The sequence below is a fragment of the Pyrus communis genome, chromosome 13 (assembly GCF_963583255.1).
Source record: "Pyrus communis chromosome 13, drPyrComm1.1, whole genome shotgun sequence".
Lineage (NCBI taxonomy): Eukaryota > Viridiplantae > Streptophyta > Magnoliopsida > Rosales > Rosaceae > Pyrus > Pyrus communis.
In genome coordinates this window covers 2,400,524-2,412,787 of record NC_084815.1, presented here as the reverse complement: position 1 = coordinate 2,412,787, position 12,264 = coordinate 2,400,524, and the positions used below count along the sequence as shown (strand labels likewise).

General features: G+C 37.9%; 1 protein-coding gene and 1 pseudogene across 4 annotated transcripts; one reads left to right on the top strand and one right to left on the bottom strand.

The window, feature by feature from the left end:
* The first annotated feature begins 819 nt into the window (after window positions 1-819).
* LOC137713366 (protein trichome birefringence-like 8) lies at window positions 820-2,385 on the top strand (annotated as a pseudogene).
* Window positions 2,386-2,415: 30 nt separating this feature from the next.
* Window positions 2,416-11,287, bottom strand: LOC137712512 (uncharacterized). 4 transcript variants are annotated; one of them, XR_011065226.1, is made up of 19 exons: window positions 11,109-11,286; window positions 9,992-10,487; window positions 9,399-9,490; window positions 8,656-8,820; window positions 8,168-8,561; window positions 7,721-7,839; window positions 7,559-7,631; window positions 7,256-7,476; window positions 7,109-7,153; window positions 6,834-6,930; window positions 6,155-6,346; window positions 5,521-5,600; window positions 5,318-5,405; window positions 4,487-4,636; window positions 4,205-4,330; window positions 3,634-3,804; window positions 3,163-3,222; window positions 2,905-3,071; window positions 2,416-2,831 (listed from the first exon to the last, which is right to left on the bottom strand). XR_011065226.1 is itself a non-coding variant. In XM_068451586.1 (19 exons), the coding sequence occupies exons 1-19, from the start codon at window positions 11,147-11,149 to the stop codon at window positions 2,857-2,859; spliced, it is 2,703 nt and encodes a 900-aa protein (XP_068307687.1). In that variant the 5' UTR covers window positions 11,150-11,287; the 3' UTR covers window positions 2,416-2,856. The 4 variants fall into 4 exon arrangements, 2 of the variants coding, with proteins under 2 accessions (XP_068307687.1, XP_068307686.1); XR_011065227.1 differs by having other exon boundaries at window positions 2,416-2,824; XM_068451586.1 differs by having other exon boundaries at window positions 2,416-2,859; window positions 2,982-3,071; window positions 11,109-11,287.
* Window positions 11,288-12,264: the final 977 nt, after the last annotated feature.

Sequence of the window (12,264 nt, the reverse complement as noted above, 5' to 3'; positions counted from 1 at the left end):
CTGCTTGTATTGATCTTGTGATGCTTTATGCTTATTTCGTTTTGAATAAAAAAAATATATATATTTTTGTTAAACCTACTTTGTGAGTGCACGTATCTAAATTTAATTGCTCGTCCTTAAGAAAAAAAAAAATTCAGAAGGATATGGTAATGCTGTAAACAGGAACTGGATCATCTCCGGATCCACCAAAACTGAGTCACCTAATCAATTAATTCGAACAGTTAAAATTTGATCTAACGGTTACAAATAAGAAATCCTATAAAAATTATAATAATTGTAATCGTTTAATTAAATTTCAACTAATCCGGAGGGATCCAGTTCCTGTAAACATGCTGTATTGCTGTGCACGTTCAGGAAAGAAAAGAACGCGTCAAGCATGTTAGGTAATTACGTATACGTAGCATGGAAATTAAACCGACAGTGTGTCACCCAACATCAAAAATATATAATAAAATAAAATAAAGTGAACAAAGAAAATGACCCTGCACCCTCATGTGAAAAAAATAATAAATAAAAATTGACCAGCACTATTCCCTATTTGTCGCTCAATAAATCTTATAAACTAACCATAAATATCCCTAAAATTAATTAATAACATAAATATAACCTTCAATAAATCTTACAAAAAAATTAAATACATCTTATAACTAACCATAAATATCCCCCAAAATTAATTAATACCATAAATATAACCTTCAATAAATCTTATAACTAACCATAAATATCCCCTAAAATTAATTAATACCATAAATATAACCTTCAAAAAAGGCCACAACTCTCTCTCCCTCTCTCTCTCCCCTCTAACCCCCAAGACTTGTTCAAAATACGAGTTTTTTCTCTGCCAATCTCTTCCAATGGATCTGCAAGCCTCTAATCAACCTCAGAAGCTCCATAATTTCCCCTTTTCATTTCTAATCAGAAAAGAACTTCGTTACGGACTCTCTTTCTTCCTTCTCCTCGTCTCTTCCTTGTTTATTCTCAGACTCGTAACCCCATTCGACTCTCAGTTTCTATCCGATCATTTGGGTTTCTTATCCCAAATCCTACAGAATAATAATCACAAGTTGCCTCCGGGAACTTGTGATTATTCCTACGGCAGATGGATCCGCGACGAAACTCATCCGCTTCAGTCCTACACCGAGGACTGCCCGTTTCTCGACCCTGGCTTCCGGTGCAGCCAGAGTGGTCGAAAAGACGAAGGTTATCGGAGATGGCGCTGGCAACCGGCTGGCTGTGACGTTTTGAGGTGAGTTTGTCGTGGAGTTTTCAGAAAGCCTAGTTTTGCATGGTACTTCACACTGCCATGCATACATTAAGTCTCTTTGTGGCGTTTAGGGTCTCATACATATAAATTAGCAACAATTTAGGTTAAACTCTTGAAAACCACAAACTTTAGGAGTAGAAAACTCCTTAGAAATGAACATAAAAAAATAGCTATACTAGGACATTTTTGTGATTTAGATGTTGAGTGTAGGTTCTTTCGGCTAATTCGTCTGGTACAGCACTTACTCATGCACTTGTAACAAAAGTTTGATTTTTGCTCTCCTCTTGTGCTCTAAATTAAAGAGTTTCGCTTCTTTCTCCTCGTGATCTCAGATTTAACGCAAGCGACTTCTTGGAAAGAAGCAGAAACGGACGGATAGTATTTGCCGGCGACTCAATCGGAAGGAACCAGTGGGAATCTATGCTATGCATGCTTGCAGAAGGGGTGTCCAAGAAGTCCAGAATCTATGAAGTAAATGGGAACCCCATAACAAAACATAGGGGTTTTCTGTCGATGCGGTTCCAGGACTATAACCTCACAGTTGAATATTATAGGGCACCGTTCCTTGTGGTTGTAGGACACCCACCCAAAAATTCACCAAGTCGGGTCAGGACCACGGTTAAGCTCGACCAAATCCATTGGTACTCCGAAAAATGGGTTGGAGCAGATGTTCTAATTTTCAGTGCAGGGCACTGGTGGAACGAAGACAAAACAGCAAAGATGTACGACACTGGCTAGTTCCCTAAACTCACCTCCCGTGTTTTCAATCTAAATATCTGACATATTATATTGTCAAACTATTAATCTGCACCACATTTACAAAAAGTTTCACCTAATCAATGACGCAAATTAAAAGTTTGACAATATAACAAACCAGGCCATTAAGTCATCGACTTTTCGTTGTCCAATCACAACTGGCCATCTTGTGTTTCAGGGGCTGCTACTTTGAGGAAGACGGGAAAGTGAATCTGACAATGGGTGTTATGGAAGCATTCAGGAGGTCTATACAAACATGGAAGACTTGGGTGCTCAAGAATTTAGACCCTGAAAGGACTCGGGTTTTCTTCCGAAGCTACTCTCCGGTACATTACAGGCAAGTATAAACTGCTATCCGACTATGAAAATTTCAATTTACATTCTTCCACACTACGGAAACCAAAAGAATGAATGGCAATTAGTGTAACTTGGGTGACTTTACAACTTGCTGTTCCTCAATAGTTACCGCCAAACATGGCGTAAAAGGAAGGAATTGACGATTAATGAATCGATGAAGTTTTAACATGCGAAGTTGCAGGAACGGCACATGGAATGAAGGGGGGCTGTGTGATACCTATTTGGGGCCAGAAACAGACTACAAAAATCTTGAAGCTGACCCAGTGAATAATCTATACATATCTGAATCAATCAAACAGTTGGAATATGAAAACTGGAAGGTCCAGTTCTTAAACATCACGTATCTAACAGAGCTCAGGAAGGATGGTCACCCCTCAAAGTATCGTGAGCCAGGGACTCCGGCTGATGCTCCACAGGACTGCAGCCACTGGTGCTTACCCGGAGTGCCTGACACCTGGAATGAACTTATTTACGCCACTCTACTTGCAAAAGGATTCAGAACCAAGTAAAAGAAAATGTCAGCATACCTCAGATTTGAAAATTTATTTATGAACTGTACATAATCAGCGTTGCCCTCTATTCAGACTAATTCCTCCACGCTTACGTTGGAACTGTCTTCACTGCTTTCCATTTCCTTCAATTTCTCAACCTGCCTCAAGAGATTCAACCTTTCCGGACCATATGTTGATGGTATCTGTCAAAGAAACATATTATGCACGTTAACACAAATCCGGTTCTCATGAAGAGTGAAGGAAATGAAACTCTTGGAACTAAAAGCCACAAACCAGAGCTGGTACATATCTCTGAATAGCAGCCAACATTGCTGCATGTCCAACCGCAGTGACCTGCGATACACAAGTTATCTCTATGTTTAAGTTCCAATAGGGTTTAGAAAAAGTGTCAGGTGAAACAGCTGAATCATTCTTTTTTTTTTTAATTTCAAGGTACAAATTCATTTTTATTTCTTTTCTTCGCCTTGCGATTGAAGATACATCAAGCCAATTATGAAACCCCTTCCACCATGTCAAAGGTAAGCTTTTATATACGTTATTCATTTGCAATGGCATAACAATGCAACATAAACAGAATATCTGAAGCACGCCTTGTTTTATGACCATAAACCTCCTCAAATGATAAAACACATCAGCCGGATGAAGAACTATGGCGAGACTCCTATCACTTTATAAGTTTTTTTGGCCAGAATCATCCACGTGTCAATATAAGGCTTACAAAATGATACGAGGAAGAAATCTCACCGGAAGAAGCATTAAAACACCAATAGGAACAACTGATGCTAAGTCGGTCAGAGTTCTCTGTAGAACTTTCTTTTCTTTTTCTGTCAGTTCATCTCCAATCAAGACCCTTCTAAGCAACCCCGTAGCAGCACCAACGTCAATAGCTAGCAATTGAGTTCCTTGCCACACATCCTGCCCATCAATTTTGAGACAAAACAAAAAAAAAAATTATGAAAAGGAAATTACAATCTGTGGAAAACTCCACAGCAAGAGATGAAACTAATAACTCCTATGTTAAGAGTAAGAGTCGACATCCTGCTCATAATTATGGACAAATAATAATGGAGACATCCACATGCCATTTGAAGATATCCTGTATCCTAATTGGTTTGGTGGCAACTAAATGGATGCGGTTAAAGGAGACGTAGACCTCATTCTGAATGATTTTCTAGTCTTAAGTATCAAACAATTAGAGCAAAACCAACATTAAAGTTCCATTTCCCACCTAATTTTTAGCCAAAGTATAGTCAACAATGTCTAACTAGTTGACAAAGGTCATCAATTGCCTACTCAGGCCAGAAAAAATTCATACCGTGCTAGCTTCTTTTAGCTTGTCAATTGATTTTTCAATGATATTCTCTTTCTTCTGAACCTGGACTAGTTGAGCAGCTCCAACATCATCCTCGTAGTTAGGACTATCATCAGCAGGCTTAAGATCCTGATTAAAAATATCCATAGCAACATAAGAATATCTTAAACCAATAAGAGTTCAAAAGTCAGTCTCACTAGTAGGAATTGTTTCTGGTCAAATTTCCTTCTTTTTATATTCTCCCGAAGAATATGGTACCAAGTTGCATGCTTTTGTGAGATATACCTCCTCATTTTCTGGATGATCAGCACTCCTTTGCACCCGTTTTTCAAGTTCTATCAGCTCATTCCGTAAAAGCTCAAAACGCTGGATCCTATTTGATTCTGGGTCTTCAAATTCAAGACTTGAAACGGTCTGCTCAATAAGTTCATTATCCTGTGTTAAAGGACGCAAACATGAAGCAACTTGGTTTGAGAAATTGCACATTTCCAATTACTAACACCAAAATAGATATATGCTCCTGAATCAAGTAAGGAAATAACAAAAGGGAACAATCTCATAAATGAGAAAGCCAAAGGTTCAGTTACAAAGGGTTATATGCACTCAAAATCTAAGCACATGCCTTTATGGTTTTTTTTGCATGCCATGTTGCTTAGCCAAGAACAGTGAGTGAAAGACAGCTATTCGATCTTCCTATTAAGGGGCAAGATAGACTAGGAAACCACTAGTCAATAATTAACACCCTAACTTCTCAACCGCATTTTAATAAGGATAACAAAAACAAGGAACACAAAATAATATAACACAGGGCCACTAAGAGAAGCAGCTAGGAACCCAAAGTATATATCATGCTAATGCAAACAAACACTGCCAGTGGCAACTTCAACCTGATTGTTCTATTGACAAATGACCTTGCCCTAACAGGGGAAAAAAAAAACATAATGGAGTAACAATAAGCGTTGTTAACTCTTGGTCAAAACAGATCTAAATTTGAGCCAGCAGCATGCACAATCTTCTTTTAGATACAAGAGTCCAGTTAAAAGTTAATACATTCGGAAATTAGATAGCGCAATCTTATGTAAAAATCAATGAAATCCTTGTGAAGAAGGGCCATACAGATTGATCCACAATCAACCCAGGATTGGGCTTTCCAGTTGGAGGGCGCAATAGGGAGCTCCACAAACCGCGAGAGTTACTGGCAGCTCTAGAAATAAATTTTGAGATGGGATGTGCTTATCAGAATCCAACCAAAAAGAAAAAAAGAGCTAGGTCATATGGAATAATAAATGCTTCATAATAAAAAAACCTAAGCTTCATACCTGTTGCCCTCCTTCTTTCTGCTTTTCCCTTTAAAGAACTGTTGCTGCTTGTTAGTAGAAGACTGGGAGCGATTACCTTCCTGGATGACAAGAACAAAAGTACAACTAAGACAAGTGAGAATTCAAAAAATCCAAATAGGGTAAAATGTCACATAATAACTACACAAGTGAACCTAAGAATGGAGCTTCATAAGAGAATCTACAATTACAGGTGCAATATGTTGGTCTGAATAGAGCAACTTACAAGATACAGTACGTAAATTTGGGAGGAAGTCCAACAACATAATCTAAAAAACCAGGCAAAGGCACCATCACTTTTGGTGGTCTACATCGTCAAGTTTTCTATCTAATACAGACACTTATAACTATTGAGACACTTTGTGGCTAATTATTAGCCTATATCTTTTATGCCAACATCAAAAAGCCAAGACATCTGTATGTAGAAAATCTGAATAAATTGAAAGGGAAAAAAACGAAAAAGCCCTACAAAGTTCACCAACTATTAAGTTATATATTGGTTGAATGGCACACATTCATAAGATGTTCGTGGTATGGTCCAAATATTATAATCATGAGCAAGATACTATATGAAACTGAAAAAAGAAAAAGAAAAAAAAAAAAAAAAAAAAAAAACCTGCTGAAGGGAAGCTGCTTTTGCTCTGAAAGATGCCTCCAGAAATTCAGCCTCTTTTTTAAGCTTCCTTATCTTCTCAAGGTCAGAACAAGCAGCTTTTATATGCTCTTTTCCTGAGTTAGAATTTGATGCATGTAAATCCTGAAGCAACTTTTCTAGTCTTATGACGGCTTCTTCAACACTCTCCAAGGCCTGACACCAAATGCCAATTCCACAATTTACTCAGGCATTCAACAAGTTACAAATCAAAAGAATAAGCTTGACTGGAGACCTTCTTTTAGTTTTGACCAGTACCACAAATGGAATGAGGAACCTGTTCATGTAGCTTACCAGTTAAAGCAGAGCACTGCAATAACAGGGCTCAGAACTATTGTGTAGATTAATTTTACCATCATGCAAATTTCTTGAAAACCAGATCCACAAAAGCTAATTATTAATATCAATAAATCAATAGAAAAGGTGAACTGCAAAAGCACAATGAGTACATACATATAGATCAAAGACCCTTTCATTGCTTTAAAGTATTCTAAGTATTAAAAGGAAGTATAGAGCCCATGAAACCAATTATGCATGATTAACCCAAAAGTTTAGATGGAGAAATAGTGAGTAAAAACTAACAACAAAAGGTATAAGTGCACTGCACTCTGCAATGATCATAACATAAAGGGAATAAGCCCACCTTGTCAAAAGTATCCAATTCTTTCTCAGCTGGTGTACGAGTTCCAGACCTAGTCCTCTCAACAATGTTATTGCTACTGCTTTTCATATTTTCATTCCTGCATCACAGTTTAAAAGGTGTAACTCCAACTCTTATGTGATAAAAATTAGTGTTACGGGCAGGAAAAAACACATCACTTGAGCAGGCAGGGATCTTTCTATTATACTAGAAACCACTAAAAAACCAACACGAGAGAGAGAGAGAGAGAGATGATATTGCTGCATTCATTAACTTACTTTAATATACCGCGTTCTTCCATACACTCCACTAATTTGTTGTGCCTAAGCATTGAAGATAGAAAAAACTGTCATTTAAAAATTTAAAAAAAAAAAAAAATGAAGCCACTTATGGTTCAAATCATTATGCACCACATGTTTGCATACCCTCTAGACAAGAATCTCTCTGCCTTAACATTAGAAGGGTCCTCCAGCCATTTACTGTATTTGATAAAACTTTGCATCCATTGGAAACATACTTCTAAAGCTTGGGGGATTGCTTCATAATTGGGAGGTCCTTCCCATTTACTTTTATGCCCATGTGATTGTTTAGGGGTGCCTGAAATGCCTGGATAAAATGGAAGCCAGTCCAGCTCTTCACAGACTACCTGTGGAACTTATGCATCATTAATTAGATATCATATTTAAACCACAAAAGAGTATCCACAAGATATGACAACACATGCTAACCTCTACATACAATTGATAAGAACTTATTGACGAAAGCTGAGGATAGTATAAGATGCTGCCCCCAATCAAGAACCTGCACATATTGAAAATACTAAATCCACAACCAAACCAAAAAGCAATTACAAACTTATGTATAGTCAGTCAAAAAAAGTCCAGGTATACCTCACAAAGCCTCCAATCGGATCAGCTAACACATCAAATCCATTTGCCGATAGAAAGGACTGCGTGCTTCTACCCAAGGCAATAAAGAATCCAAATATAGCCAGATCCCTCTCCAATACCTACACAAATTCAGCATCAACAAAATACAGCTTTGCAACCATATATAAAGAAAGGCTCACAAGCCCCAACATACATAAGTAATAATCTATTATAGATATCATAAAGATAGGGCTTTTTCTTCTCACTTTTCCAAGAAGATTTTAGCAATTTCATTAACTGGTTCCTAAATTAATTTCGTAATTAGATAGTTCCGTCACAGAAAGAGCACATACTGGTGAGTAATATGCTTTTATCATGCTGGCTCCAAAACAGTTTCTAATGTGAACTAACAATCAATGAGCAGCCTATGGGAATGGTCACACGCATAAAAATTGTGCCTGAGGTTACCTCAATACTTTCGGATGTTGTTAGTCTTGACCATATTCGCTCTCTATCTATAGCTCGCTGCAACTGCTTCTGTACAAGATTCACCCAGAAAACAACTTCTTCTGAACCTTGATCAATTTTCACTCTACATGCTGCAGCTCGAGGACCAAAATGGACAAGGAACTCCCTGCGTAGACCTATATTCTTTAGAGAAAGATAGGCCTGGCGAATAGGCACAAAATCCACCAGCATGTCCATGAATCTACCGGTTATATCTGGGATTGTCGAAAAGAATTGAGGGCACGAAACTTTTGCTTGCCCAAGTTTTGTAATTGCGGCATTGCATGTCAGTGCAAGCATGAGGAGAGATACGTCACTTGTGTTGCTAGACCCCAAGTGCGTTCCCTTACTAGACCTGGAAGCAGATTGAATGCAGCATTAAATATACATAATCTTCAAATGCATCTAAAAAAATTAAAATACACATTAAACAATAGATGATAACGTACACATTGGTTGCAGCAGTAAAACGTGCGTCGCCTTCAAAATAATTAACAAAGGATGTTACCACCAAGGGCACTTGCTCAGAGAAAAACCACTCATAAGCTTCAGGTTGCTTGGCTGATAGTTGATCCCGGATTAAGCTCTCAAGGGAAGCAGATTCTCTTGATAAACTGCATCAATGGAATGGTTAATATATTGAAAATCCTAAACCAAATAAAAGGAAATATTAGGGCTAATATAACCAAAAGTTGAAAGAAAGCACACATCAGTTGCATTTGACCTTTGTGAATGAAGACACACTACTGAATTTTCAAAGTCCTCAATACAGTTTTCCAATCCCGCCAAACAGAGCAGAGCACAAATTTTCCACTTCTATGTTAAAAATTTAGTCCCCTTAATTTTTTGTTTAAAAACATAATTTGTTTCATTTACACAAGCAGTAAACTCCATATGAAAATAAGGTTGTTGAAGCTACTATTTAAAACTTATGGTCACCTTACTACAACTGTCTGTAAAAGAGATCAAAGTATGCCATTTTTATTGAAGTGAGAAACTGATCAAACGTCCGTAAACCAATACACAGGAAGAGACTCATACTTAAAGCCCAAGTTTAAAAAATACATCCTTATGACAGCACTGGCAATAAAGGTAATCACAGTTTGAACAAGAAAACTAACGGGACAAGCTTCTAGTCAGTCAACTTCCACACAAGAACTCATAAATTTCTGAAATACAAGTGATGTAATACCTCCTTTGGACAAAGACATTTATGTCTCTGTCTCTGCCATCCCCTCGAGATGCAATCTCGCTTGCTGCTTGCAATAAGGAATACACTGAAGCCTGAGAAATCATCAACTCCAGATATTGAGAACTATCTATCTAAACCAATTAACTAAAAAAGTTCGCAAGTAATACCTGTTAGATTTTCCTATGAAAAAGACCTTGAAGAAGCTCAAACCAGTTACATATATAATATAAGGCAAGTAGACTTCTTCATGATATAGAGTAAGATAAGGATAAACTAATAAGACTGGTATTCCTTGTAGAAACATCGAATACCAGTCTAACTTATTTACAAATGATTAAACTTCTTCTACTAAATTACTGATTCAACAAGATAAGTGCGAAAGTCATACTATGTGAGACGCAACCTTGAACTGAAGGAGAAGTTCAGTAGCACTACAAGACTGGCATAAACCAAGTAGGAAGGACTACAGAGTTTACTCATGCATAATACAAGTGTTTTCCTTTTCCGAGAACAGTAGTAGCATGCAGTGAATCATAAGATGGTGCATGCATGTTATGGCCTTAACAAAGACATTTGAAAGTTCATGACAGTACCTGATAAGACAGTGTTTTGAGCCAGGCGTTTTTGTCTACGCTAAGCCATGCAGTTGAAAACCAAGAAGACTTTGACAATGAACACTGTTCCTTAATGGCTAACTCAAAAACCCTGGCTGCTTCATGTAAAAATTGGACAAGTCCATCACTAGAATCTTCACCTTGAAATGATTGATTAAGTTTGACCTTTATCTCCTCAACATCCCTTCTGGTGCTTGCTTGGGGACTCCCATTGACCGTAACACCATCATCAGCAGATGCCAGTGGAACTAGGCTATCCATTCCTCTGGACTTTTGAAAATGTAGATAGCGTTTCCTATTGCCCACTGCTTGGAGATTAAGACTGTAACAATTACTGTGCTCTAACACAGAAAATCTTATGAGGCATCTTCTCTTTGAATAAGCCCAGCTACTTAATAGGTGATCCAAATCAACCACTTTATTGCAGGAATAATGTATTGTAGCGGGTTTACGCAAATGCCATGGATTTGAAGAGCTGCAAGTACCAAGCACAACAATAAGAAACAAACACATCGTCACTCCAAAGTGCTACCATTTAATAGCAAAACAATACGCACTTCACAGTTGTCAATCCAGTACATAAACACAAAAAACAATCCGAAAACCACATAATCAACTTCAACTTTCGAAAAGTACCTGGATAACATAAATACAATACAATTACACACGATGCACAGCGACTCCGAAAACAACTAGAAACTTAAAAATTTTAACTCCATCTGCTAAAAGGAACAATTCTCACTTTTTGCCAAGACCCAACAAAAACAAAATCAAAATCTTTTATTTTTTACATCATCTACTGCTCAGAACAATTGAACCGCTAACCAGGAACAATCAAATATACTCAATTTTGATTAAATACAAAACAAACCAACGTTCAACGACATGTCAAATTCTTATCTTCTTCTCTACTATCAGCTTATCACTACCCAATCATTGACATACCACAATTCACACAATTAAACATCACAATTCCAGCTCGTAATCGACATCAAAACCTCAAAAACCCTATATTCCTAGAAATCAAATTTGCAAAAATTAAAATCAGAAGAATAAAAAATGCCGCGCAAAGAAAATGTAAAGAGAAATGGAGCACCTTGGAGATAGAAAGCCGTTGTGGTACAATTTAGTGGCCATGTATCAGCTAAGAGATGAAAAACTGGAGGTGTAAACTTGTTTGGCTGCCGAGAAAAACACCGGGAAAATGGCGAGAAAGGCAGTGAAAATTATTGGGGGAGAATGCTTTAGGATTGTATTATCAGTGTGGGCGGGGGCTGTCTGGGCTGTTTGTGTACACAGAAGAAAAAAGGCGACGTGGCGAACGGGAATTATCCGTATACGTGGAAACAGGTGGGATCACATAACAGATTGTTGGCTCTCAGGACATCTCCAAATCTTCTTTTTTTTTTTTTTTTAAAGCACCCTAGTGCAGCCATCTCTCTGGCCAAATGGGCCTTTACTGGCCCCTTTCACCAACTGCGTTCTCACCCTTGAAACTTGGGGTTCTGAGTTCGGTTTTATCTTTCCCAACTATCACATGTACGAAAAATACAAAACAACAACAATTAAGTATTTTTTTCACCAAGTAAGGTTTGCTGTATGCATCTTAGAGCGTCACTATACTCGATTTTGAAGCATGCACCCTAAAGTAATTTAAAGCATTGCTTTCGATTGGTCAAGGCTCTTCGAACGTGCGTTGTTGGCTTCAGTCACTGCCTGCTGATGCTCGGTTGCCTTGGCATTGGAACTGTTTCTATTGTTTGCTCTAGCTTCTAGGGAACACTACTTCGCTACTGAAAGAAAAGCAGTAGATGCTGCTGAAACCCCAATCACGTATGGACATGTGTCCAATCATAGTTTCCAATTCCAATTATTTGGACTCGTATCCATCTGTGATTGGAATTCAGCAGCAACTGCTACTCTGCTTTCAGCAGCGAAGTAGTGTTCACCTCTAGGGGCCTTTTCCTTGATAGGCAAAATACTGATGGGTATGGGTAACTGTCGTTACCCGCCCATTTAAAATGCACGGTTACGGTTATGGATAACCGTTTAAACAAATAAATGGTTATGGATATAACCGTTTACTTGTAAAATTTAAATGGGTGGTTATGGATATTACCCGCGGTTAAAAACGGGTACATGTTTAACCGTTTGTTAGTCCAAATAAATATTTTACCCTTGTCTTCACTTGTTTATATCTCCTTCGTTATAATTCCAATTCGCGAACGGTTTTCGCCTACACGTTCGCAGGA